General features: G+C 39.2%; 1 protein-coding gene across 3 annotated transcripts in view; it reads right to left on the bottom strand.

The window, feature by feature from the left end:
- Positions 1-24,516, bottom strand: part of JAG2 (jagged canonical Notch ligand 2) — a 68,775-nt gene that overhangs the window by 10,386 nt on the left and 33,873 nt on the right. For 2 of the 3 annotated variants that reach the window (XM_088057997.1, XM_005520070.3), the window contains exons 5-20: positions 24,136-24,196; positions 13,451-13,581; positions 12,945-13,064; positions 10,892-11,005; positions 9,899-10,012; positions 9,222-9,335; positions 8,629-8,675; positions 8,181-8,354; positions 5,667-5,817; positions 5,227-5,391; positions 4,567-4,680; positions 3,458-3,571; positions 2,973-3,086; positions 1,931-2,047; positions 1,248-1,275; positions 312-397 (exon numbers count right to left, since the gene is read on the bottom strand). In XM_088057997.1, coding sequence (XP_087914123.1) covers positions 312-397; positions 1,248-1,275; positions 1,931-2,047; positions 2,973-3,086; positions 3,458-3,571; positions 4,567-4,680; positions 5,227-5,391; positions 5,667-5,817; positions 8,181-8,354; positions 8,629-8,675; positions 9,222-9,335; positions 9,899-10,012; positions 10,892-11,005; positions 12,945-13,064; positions 13,451-13,581; positions 24,136-24,196 — 1,764 coding nt within the window. The remainder of the gene's footprint in view (positions 1-311; positions 398-1,247; positions 1,276-1,930; positions 2,048-2,972; positions 3,087-3,457; positions 3,572-4,566; positions 4,681-5,226; positions 5,392-5,666; positions 5,818-8,180; positions 8,355-8,628; positions 8,676-9,221; positions 9,336-9,898; positions 10,013-10,891; positions 11,006-12,944; positions 13,065-13,450; positions 13,582-24,135; positions 24,197-24,516) is intronic. The other variant, XM_088057998.1, reaches the window with a different exon arrangement.

Below are 24,516 nucleotides of genomic sequence, written 5' to 3' on the forward strand. Positions count from 1 at the left end.
TATCAACAGAGAAATATTTAAAATTTAAGCTTCTATGAAGCCAGAACCCCAGAAACAGAATTGTCCAAGAAAATCCAGCAATCAAGGCTTTAAGCATGATTTAAGCCAACTCATTTCAGTGCCATTTAATGAAATGAGTAACAGACCATAACCTGCTATTATTTACAAGGTATCAGTACCTGGCTAACAGGTGGCTTCTGCTTCATTATTTGGAATTCAGCTAAGCTAATGCACAAAGGGTCACCAGGTGTTCTTTCCAATTTGTGCAGAGTGGTACAACCATCCAGGTCTTTACCCATGCAGGTACTTACTAATTCTGCAGTCAGGACCAGCAAAGCCGGGGGCACATTCACACCGGAACCAGTTCACTCCATCAACACAGATCCCTCCGTTGTAACTGTAAATAAAAAGTGCAGTTAACAAGCCATCTACATTGTTTCATTGGACAATTAAAGCTTTTTTAATTAAAGATTCTGCTGCTCTTTTGAGGGACAATTTATTTCTATCAAGAGCAAAAGCATAATGCTAGATAAACAATATTGCTTAGCAAGTCAGCAGTTAAACAGCAACACTGCACAGATCCATGAGGAAGCACATCCAGAGAACTCAATGAGGTGGAACAGCACTTTCAAGTGAACACTAAGAAAGCCCAAAGTTTTCCAAATTTGTTTGTTTTTTTAATACATGAAGCACAGATTATGGCATCAGAGTGGACAACTGAGAAAGACCAGGTAGACTCATCCACACAAGCTTTTTCCCCCTTCAACCATAAATATCAACCTCTGTACTTAAAATGTTCCTGTTTTATCTCCCAAAAATTCAGTTTTGTTTTTAAACTGTTTATACATAGTAATTGGTCAAACAGGACATTTTTATATTGTTTAAAATTATTTACTATAAACTAACAGGTTTTGATTTCTCATTTTTTACTCTAATTACAAATGCTTCAAATGTTATCACATGTGATTCACTTCATATCATTGTAATTTAGTGGTCAGTTCCACCATGGAGACTACACTAAAATACTTCTATTTGTTCATACATGAATCAATTCAATGTCATTTTGTGGTCTTTGGTGCTGTCAAGGAATAGATATGGCGTAGCAAAAAAAAAAGGTTATAAGATATTTTCCAGAGGCTGGCTTCAATTATTTCAGAGTAAAATTAATTCTAATCTGTAATGTAAATCTGTATTACTGTGATCACTTATTTTCACAATAGGTACAGGACAGGAGTTCGTGTACATACCACGGATGAGGGTTGCAATCATTGGTATCTAAAAAAAAGAATATTGGATAGTGTAAATAGTGGCACAATTTATTTTCTAAAATATAGCACTATAGTTCAGAAGCCACTAAATTTGGTAAGAAAAATATACAGAACTGAATGTTTTCTTCCACACTTGCAAAAAAAGTTCAATTATCGTATATATCAACAGTAGGCAGAGTAAAAACAGAACTCAAATTTAGAGTTTCCCTCCCAATCCCAATGCTACACCCTTGGGGGGAAAAAAACAAAGTTACAGGCTTTACTCCACCTAACCAATTCATTGTCTTGGTATGTCAAAGCAGTTTACTGCTATCCTCAGAGAAAGTGGCTTATACACTACAGCCTGCCTTTCCAGATACTCTTTATTATTAAAATTATTATTTGTGTGAGTATTTTTTCCTGCTCTGCACACGTTTCCAAAAATTTTATTTTTATAGAAGGCCAAGAGTCTTATTTTGGCAGAGGCAGGATGCAAAAAGCAGCGTGACAAACTCTTCATTCATTACTCGAGCATCATCTTCTTTACCTACCTCCCACTCTGAATGATTCAGATATTTTGGCACATGAACCCCATAAACTCGCTTTGTTCCAGTTAACAGCTCTCTGCCAGACACTCCCAATATCCCAGAGGGATGCAGGGGAAGAAAGGAGAAAAGCCTTACTCTGTGTGCACGTGCGTCCTTCCCATCCTTCTTTGCAGATGCACGAGAAGGAATCTCCGCTGCCAACACAGGTCCCACCATTCATGCAAGGGTTTAGAATACAGCTGCTGTTTTTAGCTTTGAAAACAGAAAAAGTGTCTATTAGCCCAGAAAACAAAGAGTACCTATCATCTGGGTATGTCAGTATCACAACCTTAAACAGTGTTTAAATCAACAGTTAAAAACTTACAAAAAGATCAAAAAACTCCAAAACACTCAATCACGTGACAGTCTCTCACCCACCTTCACCATCGTCCCAATTCAATTTTTTAACCAAACCATGACATTTTATTAAAAAGGAATTACCTCCCTTCTGCCCCATTTGTGTAAGCAGTCTTCAAGTACTGCTAAATTATTTGGTAGAGTTATCCAGGCTGTGAGGCATTCTTTGAAATAAAATACTAGTATTTAAAGCTCAGTCTTTGATTAAAAGTTGCAATTGCATCTAAAAATTAGACTGTGCTAAATTATCTTCATTCAACTTCCTGATCATAATGGAAGTTTCCTTTTCAGAAAGATGCATCACATACTACATTCAGTCTCCAAAGGGCAGGGAATCAAGTAGCTCCCTACAGCAGGCATTAACTCTGCAAATCCCCCAGGTAGAAGCTCTTAATTTCATTTTTCCTGGGAATGCCTGCTCATACACCTCATGATCACAAACCTTGTGACTCTGTAAGCCAAGCAGAGGACTAAGTTCCCAGGAAAACCTTTACACAGGGCCTCTAAAGACCAACAGAAAAGTCAAGACACAAGTCCAAGTTTTCTAAAACTGCTTAAAAGAGAAGCTATGGAAAAGACCATATAAGCAGCCAGAGGAGAACAGCTTCCTAAAAATCAGTATCATGTCAGGTGAGTGGAAGAAATTAAATTTCAGTCACCACCCAACTGGAACAGCTTTGGACCCACCAGCCAGAACATTGTGTCTGTTTACTAAACAGTTGATTATTTAAACACTTCTCTGCTTCCTCTGGCTTCAGCTGTAGAGAATTTTAAAACTTACCAGTGTTGCAAGTACTTCCTATCCACTCTGGAGGACATGAGCAGCGGAATGTGTCTCCATCATCATAGCATGTCCCACCATTACTGCAAGTGTTTGCATCACACTGGTATTCACCTACACACCACAAGAAAGCAGTTTTAATTTCTGGTCTTGCTAAATGTTACAAACAGGTACTTTTTAATCACAGAATTAAAGAGACTTTGTATGTAAATGCACCAGTATCAGAAACGCATAATTTTGCTTGCTGTATTACAATAAACAACCCAAAGAATGGATTCTAAGGACATCTCTCACGAAACTGTTTCACTACATGAAGGAATACATTTTTTAAATGTTCCATTTTGTGACTGGGAAACTGGAAGGGGTAATGAAAGTGCACCTATTTTTTCACTGCAATTGTTTTATTTTAAATTTCAGGAACTCCAGTCCCATGAGAAGAAAATAAATCTTTGGGTAATCTAAAGATCAAAGCAAAAAACACTTACGTGAGTGACAAGTTTTGCCTTTCCAGTCATTCTTACACTCACAATAGAAGTCATTTACCAAATCAATGCATCGGCCACCGTTGTGGCATGGGTTAGGAGAGCAGTCATTGAAATCTAAAAAAAACCCAGTTATTCAAATTAGATGATCTAGCCCAGCCAAGGCCATGAGAAAACAGAAAAAATCTCTTTATAAAGAAAATAAATTTTGTGCTACTTAGGAAGACAAAAAAATGAGGTTATGTTTGTACAAGCAAGGAAAATAATCTGATTTAATACAGAACAACATGAATTAGACCTTCTGACAGCTTAGAAGGACCATTCAGTATGGCTCCTGAGTAAAGCACCGCAGTAGCTTTGTTTTTACAAACAGCTGTATTCTGAACTTCAGGAAGAGCTTTCTTTCTGAGTGGGGAGCACAGTGTCCTGAACAGGAGCCTCAGCCCAGGACATTCTGGGAGATGAGAGAGACAGTTAAGGCTCCCTTTTTCTGTTCTGTTTTAAAACAGAGTTACAGCCATTAGAGGTGGCTTAACCACATACATATGTGCACACATTAAACATACTTAAACAATCATGGATTTTACAGAAAACTCCTTTCACTTGAGACAAGCATTTTAATAGGTGGAATGTAAGTATTCCAGAATAAACTTGATCTAGACCACACAAAAGGCTGTTTTGACAGCAATAGCTGCCAAAAGCTGCTCAGTCTATATTTCACATCTTAATTGATGCATGTCCTGTAATAAGTCTCAGTGAGTTCTTGCCATCATATTTTAGAAGGGGCTTCATTCAGAGCAGAAAAAGAAACAACTGCAGTTTCCTCTGAGTTGTCTTAACCATGAACTGGCCTACTTCACTTCCTGGCCAACAATTTTGCCTATCCCCAGGAGAAGTTTTCTCCTAAGATAAGAACTATACCAAAAAATTAGATTCTGCTCCTTAGAGGAGCTGGGGTTTTTCGAGCAGCTACCTGAAGTTATTTCTGAAAATACTTCTGCGAACAAGACAGTCATAGCACAGAGAAACTACCCCATTATTAAGCACATACCAGCCATCTCTGTTACAGCAAAGCTGCATCATTTAGCCCTGCAACACAGAGCAGTACTCACTTGTGTCACACAGCTCTCCTTCCCAGCCACTTGAACAGAAACATCTAAATGAATCAACTTCATCGATACATGTCCCACCATTCTTGCAAGGTTTCCCAAGGCAGTCATTGATATCTACAACAAAATGTCAACAATTATTGCTCAAGGTTGTTCTCACCTCCTCAGAGGAGTGATCTACACAGTGTCTCTAGGAAAAGCAGCACAAAGAAAATGCAGAAGAAAAGCTCAAACATCTGTTTTCAAGCCTGGTAGGGTTTCTGGCTGTACTGTCTCCCTTGTAGCAAGTCAAATCAGAGCATTATGCTTACCTGGCAAGAATATCCAGGGGTTTAAAAACACCCAGACCAGCAATACAAGTTCTAGTTCCATCTTTATCGTTCTCACGTTGGAGAAATCTGTGGCTCGTGAGATTGTACATCAAGGTAGTGGGTACAGACACTTTTACACTGAAGTTGGACTAAAACCAGTTTTCTGTCACAGAGGAAGTATAAAGCACTACAAAGACTGCTACCAGAAGAAACAATTTCAAGCAGTACATCTGAAACAGTGCCTTATGCAACTTCACTGAAATCTAAATGTTTTATGTTGTAAAGCTTCATAACGTTAACTTTAAAATAAATTTAGAGCAAAAAGAATGATCTTTTACAAGCTCCTACTTACTTTCATGACAGTATGTTCCAGTAAAACCTCTGTCACAGGCACAAGTGAAATTCCCTCCTGGCTGACTAATACACCGTCCATGAGGCCCACAAACATTGGATGAAATGAAACGGATTCCTTCTTGTGTAGCATTAGTGAAGACTTCTATTGTACAGCTGTCTATTACTGAAAAAGAAGTGTGGTCTTTAGATTAATGATCTGTATCAGATTTTAGTTTTAAGAGACCTTTTATAAAAATTAAAATTGATCATAATTTTCTGTTAGCTGCAAGTTACCATCTACCTCTTTATAAATAAGAAGTAATTCCTCACTGCCTCATTATTTTATCAAGTCCAACTGAACACAATAAAAACATTTCTGCATTATACTGCTCCCCAAAATGCTTTTTTTTTTTTTTAATGTACCACCATCAAGACAGATTTATGGACAACAGGAGGTACCTTTACAAGAATTGTTCTTGCAGTGGTCCTTGAGATGAGAACAATTTTTTCCATCATAGTCATCAGGGCAGGCACAGTAATAATCTCCTCCCAGATCATAACATTTAGCCCCATTCTGGCAAGGGTTAGGTTCACAGAAATCAATATCCATCTGTAAGAGAGACCACAGTTAGCAGCAGCTGCTTCATTTCCCAGGAGTAAGCAGCATTATCTGCTTTGCCTGAGACACACATGAAGCTAATGTACAAGGAACCTCAAGTTTTAAGAAGGTTTATGAATTATAAATATTGCATTCCATCCTGCAAGACAGAAACTTCAGCTTACTTTAGTCTATCCTAACACAAAGCACTTCTGACACTGCTAAAAAAGTACTCCTTTGGAGGAGGCAGAATAAGCACATTTGCAATAAGTCAGTAAATAATTACTTAAGCCATTAGGAGACATCTCACTGCAACTTCTCTGGATCATTTTAAGTCACTTCTCTGTCCTTCACACCCACATACCAAGTGCCACAAGGCAAGTTAAATACCAGTGCACTTGTCAGCTTTGTGTCTGCAAGAGACTTAAAATACACAGAACCTGAACAATATCCCATCCCCTAGAGCAAATTCTCTTCCCATCTCAATTAACACATAGAGTTTATTATAAAACCACACAGCTTGGAAGGGACCTCTAGAGGTCAGCTACTCCCCACCTCCTGCTCAAAGTAGGTCTAGTTAGACCCAACTGCTCGGGGCCTTATTTTAATAAACACCATCACCATGCCAATTGACACACATTTACTTGAGATGCATTTTGAACTCTGACCATCTGATCCAGAGAGCAAAATTTAAACCTCACCTTCATCAATACAGCCTTTAACATAGACATTGCTGGGGCAAAAATGTTCTGTTGCTTTCTGATTTAGACTGAAACACAAGATCACAGACTTGTGATGTCCTGAATTGGTCTCAAAATCCACAAAGCAGCCTCAAAAGGGATATTTTTACATCAGAGTATCTTTCCTCCAAACTGTTTTTCTTAAGAATTGCTTTTCTCTCCTCAAGTCAGTTTTTCCTTCTTCACATCTCTCTTGGAAGAAAGACAGCACTCAACTTTATAGACATGAAATTAAGTTCAGTAGTGGTTTTGATCCCTATTTTTAGCAGTTTGGTAGCTAAATAGGAGAAAAATGAAAAACTAGCCAAAGGAGAAGGAACACAAATGGCATTAAGTATTTAATTCAGAGGAGCATGTACAATTTTAGTTGCAACAGAGAATTTTTCAGCAAACCATTTCGTGCTGTCCCACAGAACATTCAAAGCAAGCTATAAAAAAAATAGCTATAGTCTGAGAAAGATTCTCAGATCTCCTCTATCAGATATCTCCATTTGTTTCCTTCCATTAGTGTAAATTTCCCCTTCCAAATGCAAGTTCAGTAGCTGGTACTTTAGCATCTGGAATCAATGGTAGATATTTCCTGCAGCTCACAAGGCAAGCAGCCAACTCCCCCCTATTATTCAAGCACATTTGCTAAAACTTTAATTACACAGTATTGTATGAATCAGCCCAGAGCAGAGCACTGAAGTTATGATCCTTATGCAGCAACAGTTCATGAGCTTTTAGGTGCTCCACCAGCTTTATTAAACTGGTTGGTATCTGCAGTCCTTTTAAATTTTGAAAAAAATGAGGGCACCGCTTCTTTAATGATGCAAATAACAAAGAATAAAATTACTTCAGTGTTTAAGAGAGATCACTCCAGTATCCTCCACAAGAAAGTTCTGGAGCAAATCCAACAAATTCTAGCCTAATGCTTCCACTTGATACTAAGCACAACACCCAGATGAATTCAACTATCAGCAAAAGCCAGAAACTGAATACTTAATGCAAAATAATTTTACACTGAAAAGCCTAATGTCCTCCCTAGAAAAGAGACTATCTTGTTTACCATTAAATACTTTAGGAATTAACACTGAGACTTCAATATTTCAGATGTGAATCCTTAAGCACCAGAACTCCATGTTCCTAAAATGATCTCAGATAAAGTTCTAAGAGCCAATACTCGCCTGCCTGCCTTTAGCAATTATGTTAATTATCACCATTATATACAATATAAATATTTGATATATAATTATTCTACTTCTACCAATAGCAGTAGGATTACTTGAAGGGTAATTCAATTATGTATCTCAGAGTTATAAGGATGAGAATCTAAAGCACTCCAGTCTAACTAAAGGACACACGTCCTGAAAATGGCCAGACATTTCAAGCTTAAGGAATACTTGCAGCCTTAAAATCCTTAGGAAAGCCAACACTTATCTACAACAACTTGCAGTTTATCAGGCTGCAAATTCAAGTGTTGCAGCTACTATGACAGCACTGCACAACAAATTTGCTTATTCAGAGTATCAGGTAACAGCTACGACAGGCAGTGATGCTGCAACCTTGAGTCACTCCCATTTAAACCCAGAGATATATTTCTTTCAAGAATTCAGTCCATGACAAGCATTGCAGTAATGTCTGTGCTGCCCTCACCTCACAGAAGACTCCTGAGAATCCCTGGGAACACAGGCAAGTGAATCCATTGACCAGGTCTTTGCAGCGGCCCCCGTTCTGGCAGGGATTGCTCTCACACTCGTTGGTTTCTATCTCACAGTTTTTTCCTGTGAAACCACGAGGGCATAAGCAGTGGTAACCGTTCACTTCATCCTTTGCAGAGCAGGGAAAAGAAGCAAAAGTAGAAAGATTCATTTATTCACAAAAAACTTGCACACAAAAATTCAAGTTACTTCTGTATTCTGAATGTGCAGACAGCAGTAGCACCACGGAATTTTATTTTGTGAAAAGGGCGCAAGGAGTCTGCAAGTGCAGTGTTACATTTTTAACATTTGAACTCATTTAACCAAACTGTAATTGCAAACTATAAAACTCATAACCAGAGAAAGATTGATTTTCAACATGAAATGTAATGAACAAGAGTTACCTTACAAGTCCCTCCATGCTGGCACTGCCCATGACAGTCATTTATGTCTATGGATAAAATATGCAAAGCATTAGAATTTAGACTGGAAGACTAAGCTGGAAAGTATACGTTTAGCATAAAAAATGGAGAAAAAATGATTTTCAAAAAGGATTTTTTCTAAATGTTTCAATGGAAAGGAAGGATTTTTGATGTCTTAAAAGATCCCTACTTTTTGAAAATATCCAATAGAAACTTACATTCTGTATTTCTACTACAGTGTACTAAAATGACATATCAAGATCAGTTAATTTCATGTCTAACATTTTAGCTTTAAAGTATTTTAAATTGAATCGGTATATATCATTCAGAAACACTTAAGAGTCAAGAGATTTATTAGTTACTTAAATGTACATCTAAGCTCATTTTAATATCAATTACCTTTCAAAATAAATTTTCAAACAGTATTTTCAATTTACATTGCTAGAGGTTAGAAAAATCCTGACAACAGGTATTGTTTCTTGTAGAAGTATGCATACTATTACTCATCATAATTTCTTTTTAAAGAACTTTTTAAAGTACCCTACTGTCAACATACATACTAAAGAAATACTAACTGATATGACAATTTACTCCTGTCCATCCTGGAATGCAGTCACAGTAATATCCACCAATGAGATTTTTGCAAGAGTAAGCATTAACACAGGGTTTCCCCTCACACTCATTAGCATCTGTGAAAGAAGAGAAAATAAAGAATAGAATAAAGAACAAACCCAGAAACAGATTACCGCAGCACCAAGCAAAGTGTCCATGCAATCCAAGCATCAAAAGCTCATATTAAACATTGGCAGGGCACTAAAACCATTTACATACCACAGGATTTTAATGCACACCTGCCTATAGTAGCACATGCACGTTATCTTACTCTTCCCCTTGGCCAAAACTCAAAAAGGCAATTTGTTAGTTGGGGCAAATCCCTTCCTGGCCTCCACAAGCTTAGTCACTGTTCTGCCACCATGGAGAAGGAGTTACCATCACCAATGCTGCATTTTGTAACAGGAAAGTTATGGGGCATTCTAAAAGAACTATTACAAGTAAGCTTAAGTTGGGGCTTGAATAGTTACAGATCCACTTGAAACTTCTGGCTTTGAGATCTACTAAAGAAGACCTAAGATACCAATAACAACACGCATATTCCATATTTCCTTCAATAAACACCATGCCAGAAACACACGGGATTATTCACTGTTTAGGAATAATCTGCAGTGGTGTCCAAAGCCTTAGAACTACTTACCAAGCTGGCAAGTGGCTCCAATCCACTGTTGTGGACAAATACACTCAAATGCATTGACACCATCAATGCAGGTCCCTCCCTGAGCACAGGGGTTCGATGCACACTCGTCAATATCTGCAAAGGCAAAGGGGAACTTCCATCACATGGCCTGCAGCTTTGCTTAACAGGTTCTGCTTCAAAATTAGTTTGAGATGAAGGGCAAGAATTTACAAACAAACAAGCTTAGGCAAAGACTAACATTTCTAACCTAATTTTTACTTAGGCTTTTCTCACATCTTTGAGACAGAGCAGAGAAGATCAGCAAACAGCAAAGTAGAATCAGATAACCTACCTATGCTTTACATGTTCACTGAATATCATGTCCCTAGATCATGACACAAATTTAGCCAGTTTTGGTTCTGTGGTTGGTAATTTTCAGGGTTGTTTGGTTTGGTTTTTGGTTTGGTATTTATTTTGGTATTTATTTTTTGAGGACAGCTGCTGTTTAAAAACAGGTAAGCCACCTGTGTTCCAAATCACAGGCAACATTCAAACCAATTACAGTCCCACAATACATTTCAGCCACTTCTCTGTCCTCTGAACCAGACACTTAAGCATTTAAGTGTGCAAATCTACTTTTTCTACTATTAAAGAAGTGGAAAACCTTTGATCTATTCTTTGTATTTTTCTTGAAATGAAACCATTCTGTATTTTGCTTCAGAGTAGCTAAGAAATCAGGAATTGTTGAACAAGCTTTGGCAACAGAGCACTTCTTTGGATATGGTCCAGCTATGCTTTTGATAACTTTTTGATAACAGATCTCAACTGCATCGAGTCAATACTGTGGGCTGCACAGAATCCTCCTCTTTTCACTCTGCCACCGCTCAGCTGTTAAAAGACTGGGAAAGTAAAAGACTACCACCAAATTCCAAACCCACAGAACATGATATCACCAAGTAAGCTGCATCAACCCTTCCACCCCAACAGGTCAGTCACCTGCAAAACCATACCCACCAATAGCACATGTTGGTCCACTCCACCCCGACGGGCAGTGACACTTGAAGCCTGATGAAATTTCGTGACAAATTCCACCATTAGCACAGGGATTAGATACACAAGCATGCTCGGCTGGGGAGAAAGAAGGAAAGAAATTCTTGCTAAATACTCTTCCAGTATCAGTTAAGGAGAACTTGTGGTTAAAAGTTGCATTGGCTAAAAGTAACTAAGAGAAACAGCAGTGGAGAGAGAGACCCATACAGAAGTTTGGAGCCTTCCTCTCCCACCCACAGAGAGTTAAGATTCCCTGATGGAAAATGACGCAGGATTTCACTGAAGATGTATCATCCTTCCCAGCTAATGACTAGAAAGCCTAAGCACAGACAGAGTTCACTATTTCAATATCCCAGCAATGTTCCCCATTAACACTCTACTTCCAGCCATGCACTTCCACCTCCAGAGTGCTCCAGAACTTCTTTTAAATTCAGTGAGACAAAACAGATATGCTGCATGCAGAGGTCTGAACAGCTTTAGTAGTTTAAGTATCAAAGGTCTCTTTAGCTTCATTCTAGCACTGTTCCTTAAAAACATCAGGGAACAGAGGTGCTTACAGGCAGGGATGCTCCCTGTCACTCCATGTAGGGCTGTAACAGTGGCAGAGGCTGCACAAAACAACCATCAGGTTGAGGAGGAACAAGTTTTGCAACTTCCTTTTGGCAACTTTCCCTCTCAGAAGCCCAGGAAGCTTTTTAGTACCAGTACCTAAAGCAGCTCACACATCAACCTACTGTTAAAAAATCACTGTAGGTCTCAGCAAGTATATGGCTCCCTTTTTCACTGCCTCCTCACCTGAAACTCTCCACATACTCACCCACAGCTTTCAGGGTAAGCTGTGGCAAGATTTCATCCATTTTAGCCTAAAATTTACATCACATTCTACCAGCTGAAGCAAAATTCAAGTTTTGATGGTATCTGTAATACCACATAGAGCTTTATGAAGTTTAAAATCTACATCCTGATTAACTCCAAAAACCTTCTGCTGATAATAGTTTAGTGAACTTCAGGTCAAGCAGTGAAGTGGAAAAAAATTGGTTCTTTTCACCTAAAATTTTAACTATCAACAGCAAAATTCATAGTGAGAAGCTGTGAATATCAGATTTAAAAAAAAGGATTTAACAACACATCATGACAAAGAAACAGAACACCCAACTAACCACTATATGAAGCAAAATATGAAGGAATTAGAAACTACACCCTGCCCATTTAGCTCCAAAGTAAGAATAATGAAGAAAAGTCCCCAGAGACCAAAACTGTCCCCAGAACATGAACATTTTGCTCTTTTGTAACACGTACACAGACAGAGAAAAGTAACACGCTATCTTTGTACTGTGGTTAAGATAGGAAGCAGTTTTTCAAGACACAGATCTGTTAGTCTCAAGTCAAAGCCATACTTTATCACAGATGTGGTTTAAATGCTCTCCTCCATTTTGCCAATAGGCACAGGGAAGATACTTTTTGTTCAGACTGCTCAAGGTGACTCTGTAAGAGGGTTTGAGCACATTTTCACAGTAGTTAACATTTCATTATTAATCCAAATATATTAGGAGTCCCACATTAAAATATTAAGTTTCAGTTGATTAAAAAGGATAACCAACAGATTCAGCCAACTTAAAATTAGGCCAAAGCCCCACATCAGAGTAGAAACAGAAGCATCCATCACTTCCATCTTTCTTAGTCCCCAGCTTAGAAAAGATGCATGCTTGCCAGCAAGCCAGAAAAACAAGAAAATGGGCAGCAGGAAGTAAGGTAACAGGGAAAGCCACATGTGTAACCCATTTCATGGGACCACAGCCCAACTGCATGTTTGGATTAAGGAAGAGAAGTGCAAGGTACGAAATAGTCTCAGCCTTATCTAAAGGAAAACTGGTGCAGCATTTCTGTTGTCTTTGGTGATTTTTTGAATGGCCAGGCATGGGCACTAGAAAGGAGAGATGGAGCATATCCACACTGAAATGTGGAAGTGCCTATGCCAGTTACAGATCTCCAAGGAGAGGTGACTGTCCCAAAGTACCGATTTCGCAGTTCTTTCCCGAGTAGCCGTCGGGGCAGGCACAGCGATACTCATCCGGCTCCGTGTTCATGCAGGTCCCTCCATTCAGGCACGGGTGGTGATTCCCACAGTAATTCAGATCTGCACAGAGAGAAGGCTCAGTCAGCAGGGAACACAGACCCCACCATTTCAATCCCTAGTCAGACACACAGATGCCTTTCTGGCTTGAACATCCTTCACCCACATCATCCCCATATTCCAGTGGCTAGCATGTGATCGGGTAACTATCCACAGAACAGGGAAGAATGAACAAGAGACAACTGCAGGAGTTAGAAGAGTCAGGACAATTCCAAGCCTTTTGTCTTGAACTTCCTATACTTCTGATGCCTAGGCACCATCTGCCACACAAGATTTAAGGCACAGAAACACTCAGGTAGTTGCACACTAGCAGGAAATAAAAAGGGTTAATGGGTTATCAGTTAATCATGCAACTTAACTTATTTTTCCTGTACATTAATGTTAAGTACCTTTGTTACAGAGCAGGCCACCCCAGTTGGTTTCACAATTACACTGCCATGGTTCATTACAGCTCCCATGAGCACAGCCTGGGTAGCGGACACACTCATCACAGAACTGTCCTTGCCAACCATAATGACACCTAAGATGTAAGTTCACATGTTAAAAGTTAGCAACATGATGCTTCATTATCAGCATTACATGTATTTACAACACTACACTTACCATTCTCAAGAACAAGGTAAACTGCTCAATGTGCAACAGATAACAAAACTTTATCCTGTTTAGAAGGGACACAACTAGACCTGTTGAACATCCTTATGGGAACTCATCCTGCTCAAATGTGTTACGCGCCATGGCAACGAACACCACCAAGCACTACACGTTATGAGATCTGGACATGAATTAGTTGTTCTTTCACAAGAAGTCCCATCTTCACAACCATCTCACACTAGGACAAAACTTGTGATTGATACAATAAAGCTGAAATTGATTTTCAGAAGGAGACTGCTGGCTTACTGCATCAAGCACCATAGTGTTTTTCTGTGAAGAGAGATTTCAAGATAATAGACAATTTGTTCTAGAGTGCTACAGCCTTTAAAAGACCAGGGCAGCCAGAAAGGCAGCAGTCTTGACAATTTTCTCAAGAAAACATTTTTTCATGGATTTATTCCATTATATCCTCCATATTCTCTACTAGCACTATGGAAAAGGTACTCTTTGGAGAAAGGAGGAACAAGAACAGAAACAAAATCCATTAATAATTCATTCGGCTTAGAGTTGAATTTTTTCCCCAGGATTTCTTCTGAGACCAGTACCTTTATGTTAATCTGTAACAGAACTCTGCTAAAAGAAGCAACTGTTTATGCTACAGGAAAGTATTAAAATCTGAACTCATAAGTGGGGGGAAAGGGCATAGGCTAATGATTTTTTTTAACATATATTTATATTTCACACATATTTTTAGTACCAAGAAATAGTAAGCTTGCTCTTTTGGGCCAACAAAAGAAATTTCTGTCTGTTAAGAGTGTAATTCTTAGACAGAATTCAAGACACATACTAGCAACAGAGAGATGCATGAAATCACACTGAACGAGAGTTGGGCACATGCACAACAGTGCAGCCTTATTGCCTAGAGGAAAAAAAAAACCCACCAGAAATAAAACTACGTTTTTTAGATTTGACACCACCATTCTATTATCCATGTGATTTGAAGAATATGAAAGAGTAGAAAATAAATTAAGTCTTTGGGGGGACAGTGAGAGAAGACAAGGATGATAAGCATAAATGAGGAGTCTCGGTTGCTTGTGAATCAATCCCCTTCCACTGTTTCAGTAAGCTGGATCAATCCCCAGAGGAACAGAACAAGCTGTGCTGGCAGCACGGTATTTAAATCCCTACTGTTTACATTGGCAGAAGGGAATCTAGATGCAGATCTCAGCAAGACCACTCTTTTCATGCAAAGTTCTAGAACTACTTTGAGCTCCTGTCCCAGTACCTGCCCAGTTTCCTGCCCTGAAAAGCTCCCAGTTGCAGATCTTCAAGGAGAGCCTCAGCTGAGTACCCAGCCCAGAGGCTTCAACTGCTCCTCTGAACAGGGCTGGCAGAAGCCTGAAGAACACTCATATTTTAGAAGCCTCTTTCTTTGGCTGCAGCAGCAGTAAGAGGAAACAAATACTGTTCCTGCTAAATTTGATCTCTTCCTTCCTCCTCAAGGACAGAAAAATCTTTTCAGAGGATGGTAATAAACAATAAAAAAAGCATTGCAACTCACTTTACTGGCCCAAATCCAAATCTTCATCCATGCCAAACCTGGCACTACTGCCAGTGATTCACCATGACTATCCCAGCCAGAGTCAACTCCCCACCCACATACAACAAGCATTTTCAAGAGCTGAAAGTTTGCATCACAAAGCAAATAATCACAGTAACTCAATTTATTCTCCATAGCCCATGGATAACAAGTTTCTTTGTTTAACACTGCAGTGGTGCATAAAAATGCAAAAAAAAATACAGCCACCTTCTAGAACTTGAAGGCATCTTACACACTTACTTGAGTTTGTAGGTATGCATGATGACACTGAAATTACTTCAGCAGAAAAAAGGTTGCTGCTTTTTCATGACATTCACATGTCAAAGTTTATTGCTGAAGTTACCACCAAGCCTGAGGGAAATAATTTCTAGAGGCTAAAGGCAGTCCAAAGGAACACAATGTTTACAAGTCAAAAGGTTACTATGTGGTAAGCTGATCAGCCTTCAGTTTACAAGGAAGAGTAAATTAGGATTTCCTCTTGAACAGGAAGTCTGGTCGCATCCTACATTAACAGGTGCTAGAGCGGCGTTAATTCCACTTCCTCCTAAAAGGATAGTGCTTACATGGACCTCAGCCCCCCCTGAGAGCAAGATGGGATCAATAAAGATAAATCAACCCAGAAATGGGTTTGGTTCCATGTCATTTATGGATATGGGTATGTCATTTATGAAAAAATATCAAGACAAAAAACAAAGGTGAAAATGATTAGTGATTCACTATGAGAAACCCAAATGGTACAAACACAATTTCAACATCATTTAGGAAAAAAAAAAAAAACCAAACCAGAACTCCTTTTCAAGTACTAAGCAGCTGTTCAAAAGCCTAAAGGAAACTTCCAGTGCAGCTAACAGTGGGCTAAAGTTACTTCTTCCCTGCCCTCCCATCCCAGTTGAGAATCAACTAAATTGCAATTCTAAATTTTCACATCTGACAAAATAAGAAAGCCAAATATAGAGAATCTATAAGGATTCTCATTGTTCAACAGACAAAGAAAATTCTTATTGGAATCAAGATTCTACTTCCTTTGTCCTTCCCCTCTGCTGACTTCATCAGCTCAAACTTGTCTTCACAATCCAGCACATGCAAAACAAAATCAGACCTGGCTTAATCTTGGCCCTTGCTGGGTTATTAGCAGTACAAAGAAGCTACCATAAATAGATTGTTATAGTTTAGCAACTTCCTGATGGAAGGCTGAAGCACAGGCATCTGCTCCCAGGCTAAAGCATCCCCTTGGGTCACAATTAACACAGAGTGTAATAGGGAGAGAAGAACAATTGTTGGTTATCTTGAAACCAACAACTTGGGAGAATAGATCTGGTAATTCTACAAGCACACTTCACAGCTTCCATTTTCCTCAGATAAGAGTCTGGTGGCAATAGAAAAATGAGAATTCAAACAAAAGACTAGAGGTGGGGGTGGCAGGAGTTAACATTAGCAAAAATTCTAGACAACCCTTCAATCGTCAGATTAGAAAAACTGCAACTGTGCACAAAAACCACTGCTGTCATTGACAAGCAGAAAAAGCCACAATAGTTCATTTCAGTGGGCTTTGAACAGCTAAATTTCAGGATAAGGACTTTCTACAGTAAACCTCAGTGTGTTTAAAGTAGTAAATTTAACATCAGGGAATCCTACAAAAGCACTCATCACATTGCACAGTTCAAAGGTACATGTGTACCCAGAGGCACGGGAAAGTGAGGAAAAAAGAATGAAACAGAACTTTTTTTTTTTCCTGGGGTCATTCAAAGACTGAACTTATCAAGTCTAATAAACTATTTTTCTACAGAAACATGCTTTCCTTATGTTCTTCTGAAAGAGATACAATTAAGGAAAAAGCTTACAGCAGCAGCCTTTGCTTTCCTCTGAGGAAGTTTGTTATAATTATTTAGTAAGAGCTTGGTTGCAACTGAACATTTCCAAATCAGATGGGACTAACTTGATGGGTCTAACGAGACCTCCTTGGGCAAAGAGGGGACTAGATGACCCTGGAAATGTTGTCCAGACTAGTTTATGTCAAATCCTACAGTGGCAGTTATGGAAGTGATGTGGAAAGGTGTAGAGGTGTACTCAGATCCTGATGGTCTCATCACCTTCAGTGATTAACTCCTCCTTATCCAAAAAGAGGATACCTCTCCCAACACAGCAGAAAGTCAGGGTGCCCTTGATGGTCAGCTTAAACTCAGCTCTTTAGTATTATCTTCACACATGGTTTGTTTCCTGGTTCAATCACTTCTGGTTATTTGAGAGTCCTGATCCCTCTGTGCAGAAAGTTCAGCTGAGAAACTTTGCATTGTACATCTCATCCAATCACTAACCTATGCTGGTTAACCTTAATAAAAGCTCTGTAATTCATAAGAATGAGAGGATACTTAAATTCTGTTCTACACCTACTTACAGAGCTTTGTCAGCGCTTCATGCATAAATACACCTAAACCACCAAACTGACGTCTATTCCTGAAGTCAATGAAAGAATATGAGGCCTAAAAATAAATGTAAAGAAATCTTAGGGAGGATGTAGGCAATGTGGTATAAACCTTTAAATATCACAGGTTACACCTTACTTATATATTGCACACCATACAAAGAGTGAAGAGAACATCATTGTGAGGTATTCATATACCTTTTTAAAACCAGACTTTTTGGAAGGGGCCTCTCCCAATCATGTTTCAAGTGGAAGCTGGGGCCAAAGCACTCGATACAGGAAAACAAAGCAAAACAGTGACATTAAGAGCAGAAGCAAAATGCATCATTCAGGGGTGGGGGAGAAATAACCCTCTTAAATAGAAAACCACTAAATTTTCGAGTGACGTGAACAGGATGGTGTTGCATAGGCCAGAACAATAGATTTATATTAGTTATTTACTTAAAATAAGCATAAGAAAGTCTGTTTAAACTTTCAGGAGATTACTTGTTGCACAGCAGGCAGCAATATTGTCCAGCTGTTAGATCCTACAATTCTGAGCATCTGGATTCAATGTTAATAAGCAGTACAGTACTCATTCACTAGTATTTGTCACAGAAACACTTTGCCCACTTTCATACCTTTGAAATAGGAAAGATAATTTTGTGAACAGCAAAGGAAAACATACTCATTAATGAGTTCCAATAATTTAATTACCTGAAAGCTTGTTATCTTTTCCTTTCCCCCTCAGCATTCTTATCACACCGAAAGATACAAACTTTTCCCTAGCAACTTTTTTCTCCTCTAATAAAGGAAGCTATTAAAAGCTAACAGTCTAACTCCAGTACTACATAGAGCTTTGAGAGCAAGTTAAAAGAGGGGATGGTTCAAAAGTTTTTAGCCAAAACATGGCTGAATTAACTTACATAAGTGGCTATAAGGGTGTGTCTGTATTTGCATTAGTTCACACCAGGAACATGCTTTTTAGTGAACTGCCTGATCATTCCTGTTGATGGTGTGTTAGCTCACATCACAGAGCTGTTTTGGAACAAAGGAATTGGATTCCTCTTAGGTTAAACTAAGGTAACATCAGACAATGTATGCCAGGAGCACACCCAATGTGTTCCAGCTGCAAACAGGCATTCAGGCCATAAGAACAGACTAGAGAGTCTAAATTTTAAAGTCCCAAAGTGTTTGGAGTATGATATTGAATTCTCTCTGCTGCTTTGATCTACTGTTCTAGTTCAGCTGCACTCCCCACACTGCTGTAGACACAAGTTCAAGCACTACATGTTTTTACTTCCTGCACACCCACTCACATCTCCTGGATGCACATCCACCTTTAGGATATGTTCTATACCCTCCCAGTCCACTCATGCAGAGCATGCCCCAGCTCCTTGACCAATAAAGAAGTAAAACATTAAATTCTTTGTCTAACTTAAGGTGTCTACTTGTGAAACGCTTATCAACATTCCCTAAGGGCTCACCACTAGGACATAAAAAAATTAATAAAAGCACACTGGCTATAACAGCAGGCAAGAGAACTCAACGTGATGAAGGACACAACAATGGTAAGAATTTTACAAGATCTTTGAGACCTGAAGCTGTGACAGGATATCTTACACCAAAGAGGAGACAGGAGATGTCCCAAGCCTGGTACCAAGTGCATTCCTGCAGGGCCAAACAGCAGCCTCACTTTTTAGGAACCATGGGCAGCCCAGTGTTGCTGGAATTGAGCTAGTCAGATGCCAAAGCAGCTAAGCACACTGCCCAAATAGTTTTCTAGTTTACTGCTCAGAGCAGCCCTATGAGATTTCTCGTAATTCCATTCTGGAATACCTGTGGAAGATCTCCACCTCTTACTTTCTCCCAATTTTTAGAAGCAGGAATTTTATTTCCTTCATTTTCTGAATTCTCTATGACCTTTTGCTAGTCCTCTAGAGTCTTTCAATAATAACCTGTTTTGAAAAGCCTCACCAGATCACCTTTTCCCCAAGAATGAGTTTACAAGAATCCAGCTGCTGGGTTTTTTTTTTTAAAAAAGGCTTAGACAAAGTTCCCCAATGCTGATATTAAACATGTTATCCACCCAACCATCACAAAACCACATCAGAGACATCAGTGATATTGGACAGCTATTGAGAAGTCTAACAAAGACTCTCTAGAACATGTTTTATGCCATCAATACTCCAGGTAGTTGTAGCTCATTTTGCAGCTCCAGCTTTTCTGCATCTCTAAAGAAAGTACTGGGTAACAGTTGAGCAGGGTCTGGCCTGTAAAGTGACAGATGAAGGGAGCAAAACCACTTGGGAGATGCCCACAGCACTTGCAGGCACTGCAGGACTGCTGAAGAGGAATACGAGGACCACAAAAGGCATGGCACTGGACAGAAAGCGTGAGAAAACTTTTTCAGTGGGGCAAAGATAAGGTACATGTTTAAACAAATAAAATAACCAAAACTGTAGAACTAAAACTGTCATGTATAATTCTAGAACAAGTCGGTTCAAAGCACACAAACTTTGATTTATTCACAAGAATTCATATTAGGGTACTATTAATGATCCCATTTCTAATTCACTTTAGTTTGTCTGCACATTCTAAAGAAATTTTTGTATCAGTTGTGGAAAGTAAGACTGGCATTTCCCAGGACAAAACCTAGCTCTTACCATGGCTCCAGAATGCAAGCTGAGCAGTGTTAGGGATTCAACTCCTTTTGTTTTGCTTTAGATGAGAAACAAACATTCAAAGGCAATGAGAAAAGCAGAATGACTTCTGAAAATACCATCATCCTGGCATGGCTATGACAATGTAAGCCAGACATGAGGCATATCTGGACCTCAACCAAGGCCATACCACTCTGGGTAACAAGGACGTGAAAGATTGAGCTGTTAAGCCTAGTGACAGTTTATGAGTGGTATCAAACATACCCAGGTCAGCAGATTTAATCAAGGAAAAACACTGTCACTGGTGGTTTCTTTATATTCAACTTTGCTAATTTCATGAGGTCATTGAACCCGAGCCAGATATGAGCCATTAGATCAAACTTCATTCTCCTCCAGACAGCTTAATGGAATTTAACAAAGTACTTTAAATGATGTAAAAACACACAGAGTACCAGCATCAAGGCTCTGCAATGTTGTGTCTTTGATAACCCCTCCTACTACTTTGGCCTGGTGAAGTCCATAAAAGAAGACCATTTAGCCTGCCACTGCAGACCAAAGTTTATTGTGTTTCTTTATGCAGTGTGGATAAAGACTGGTTTGTTTTCTCTTTAGGACAGTAGCATTTTTCCATCCTTGCAAGACTCAGCTAAGTTGCTTTCGCTTTCCCCAAGGATGTATTTTTCACCTTTATTCAGGAAACTTTTTTATTTTTGCTGAATTACCTCCACAATGACAGAAACACATCACCCAGACCTAGCCACATCACAAAATCACTTCCTACATCAGGTCATTTTGAGACACCTGGCCTTCCCTACTTATTTTCCATTTTGATAGAAACTCAGGGGAAGAAATGGAAAAACATCTCAACAGTAACTTTCTCAAAGCAAACAGATGCACAAACCTGACCACGGGATGATGCACATCCAGAACCAGTGACGTAGCCTTCATTAACAGTCTGAGGTAATTTAGCTACTTCTGATTTCAGTGTAACTTTTAATCCAAGAATGGCTCTAAGTTACACTGGAATATAAGAAACAGAGAATACAGCTTTTCTTGGGACTTTGGTTGAAGCCTTGGAGCCTCTGCCTAAGTCACCTTTATTTTCATGCAAGTTGAAAGTGGAAACCATTTTCCAGCTTCTCTATTTACTAACAGCACTGCAAGTTTTGGCAATTAAGTAGCTTTTGGCACCAGCTGGTTCCCAGCTACCTCACACCCATATTTTTTCTCACATTTTCATTTTCTTTCTGAATTAAAAAAGGACATTGTTTTCACCTGTTAAATTACAGTGGCAGCTGTCCAAAAACCAGGATGAAGGAATCTAGATTAAAATTCAATAGCACCAAACATAGCAGTTTCTTTTAAATAACAGCTTCCTTTGTACTGCTGAAGATAAAGGTCATGTCTGTAAGCCTTGCTTATTTTTAGGCCAGCATCATTTTTCTACAGAAAGTATTATCCATTTTGGTTAAAAGCAACATTTCCAATATAGTCTTATAACAATGACAGAATACAATCTAAAGATACAATTTAAAGCTTCTGTGTGAACACAGACCACCAAATTGCCATTAAAGAGATAGCTAAGAACTTTCTGCAATACTACAGAGTGGCCACAGAGAGAAAAGCCATTGTTCTCCTTCAGCTTGCTGATCACAGATCTGACTTGAGCAGACATGCATCAAGAAACAAGGTAAACTGTACACTACTCCTTCCCTCAATACTTTCTTTCAGGTGAGAGAATCCACCCATCACAACAGTGAGATACCTGGACAGAGTCCTTCAGTAGACTCAGGGTTATTTTTATGGGCTCAGTTTAGCTGGGCAGGTTGCAAGGGAACATCTGGATTTACAACCCCAGATGCTTCTTCACATCAGCTCCAGGCTTCAAGGAAAGGCTTCACCATGTGAGATCACCTATTGACAGCCACCCTGATAAAGCTAACAGCACCCAGCCTCTCAGCTCAAAAGGTTTTATAGCTCCTTCTTGAAACCTCCCTCCTCCTCTCCAGCTGCTGCCTTCTCAGATACAGCTGGTATCACAGAGAAATGGAAGCTGAAAGGGAAACTCTACTAATCCTTCCCACCCACCCATCTCCATCCAAAAAAAAAACCAAAACAACAAACCCCAACCAAAGGTACTGCTTTGTATTTGCTTAAATTTGTTTCTTTTACACATTTAGCCAAAAACTACTTGCATTCAAAAAGCAAATATTCATAGGCTCCTAGGATGCTACTTCAACACTTACAGGACACCAGAAGCCCTTACATGAATCAAAATTCATTAACATAGTCAGTCAAGAGGAACAAATGCAGTCTTGGAAAGCTCAAGGGAAGGAGTGTTTCTTCTTCAAGCAGAAATGATACTGGCCCAGCTGTCAGTTACAATCTCTACTTGCATCAAAAAATGCCCAACAGCAGTAGGAGCACCCAATACTTGAAATCACAAGGAAGATATTTAGTGTGAAAAATCACAAATAACTTTACATATAGATATTTTTCTTTCACAAAAAGGAAGCCATCATTTAAACACCTTCCTTGAAAAAAATCTTTTAAAGAAATTTTTATAGCTTGAGAAGTGAAACCACACACAGACAGAAGCGCTGCACTTCAAATTTACAGTTTTCAGTCAGAGGACTACAATGCAACAAACCTCCCAGTAAGTCATCAGCATCTGATGAAGGCTTCAGGGCAGTAAGAAACCACTCTGTGCTGCAACAATTTAAGGTTTGCTTCATCTGCTATCCCCCACTGTTAAAAACATGAGGCTCTGCAGCAGGATGGGACTTGTCTGCATGCCACCTATGCTCATGAACTGGCACCTCAACCCCAGCTCAACTCTAAGCCCAGCTAAGCTGGGCTATCTGAATCCCATTTCTGCCACTTCTGTGGAGGCTGTAGTAGTCAGAAGGGTGAAGTCAAATTAAACTGTCACAGCTTGCCACAAAGTGGTATTTGTCAGCTCTCAGGGGTTCTGGCAGCCACAGCTCAATTTCACATTGTTCCAACCAAGCAGGCTCAACACGGAGCCACTTGTGAACCCACCCTTACAATGGTGCATACCACTCTGACCACAAATAAACTCAACAACTTACACAGGATCCCAAACTTGCAAGGGGACCTGTCCCATTTCTTCAACAGCCAGTGTAAAAATAACACACATTTCCCCTTGACCTACTACACTGAATGTCTGAACCTTTGCAGGAAAACAATCAACTGCCCCTGCTATCATAGTCCACTTAAGCTGCATCACAAAGTTAAGGGAACATTTCACTCTGTTCTCTCATATTTAGGGACCAAAAAAATTTACATGGGGTAGAAAGTCTAGGCTGGGGCTGCTACTGTATCTCTATTATTACCAAAACCCTTTTTTTTCTTGGAAGAGCAAAATGTACTATATTTTGGTGGTCAAAATGTATATTGAGTGCTCTAGGACTGTGAGTATTTCCTCATCTAACAGCCTAAAGAGCAAGCTGCCCTCTTCATTTGAGAGAATCAAACAAGATTAAAACTCCTAAAGATTTTGAAAATAATAGTAATAAAAATATAGATTTTTCTCATTTGATAAAGGCACAGTTTTGAACTACATGAAGCAAATCTGTTTAGTCCTATATAGGCAAAAAATAGAATAGCATCACAAAACAGTTTAGAGTATATGCAGTTCTTACATATATGACATCTTCAAATCCATTTCCATCCATGTTCTTGTACAGAATTTTTCCGTTTTAAAATAGACTTTTTAAAAGTGGCAATATACATGGAGGACACTCAGTGCTCCCCCCACCCAAAAAAAAAAAAAGATACTGAAGCATGCAGACTTACTTGCATTCCCCAGGTACACTGCAGCCCCCGTGGAGCAAATTACATCCTTGTTTACACACAGCTGTAGACACAAAAAGATTTGAGCATCAGTCTGGGCAGCCAGGTATCCATTAGTACAGCAGCAATCTGGAACTCTTCAGGTAGGGCTCCTATCATTTAGCCTGTTGTGTGTGCAAAGCAGATCACCTTCTGCCATGTTCCAATAGCTGCTCCTTCCAGACAGTTATTTCACAGAACACAGCACCATTACAGCCAAAAACCTTTGTAGCAGGAGTGTCAGCACTTTTATAAAATATGGTTGTTTTTAAAACCTGATGTAAGACTGGTATTATGCTGGAAATCCCAAACTTTAAGTGATACATGACCTTGAGTAAGCCCTAA

This window comes from Pseudopodoces humilis, chromosome 7 (assembly GCF_049639895.1).
Source record: "Pseudopodoces humilis isolate 2021_Gansu_Grassland_sample_001 chromosome 7, ASM4963989v1, whole genome shotgun sequence".
NCBI classification, from domain to species: Eukaryota; Metazoa; Chordata; class Aves; order Passeriformes; family Paridae; genus Pseudopodoces; species Pseudopodoces humilis.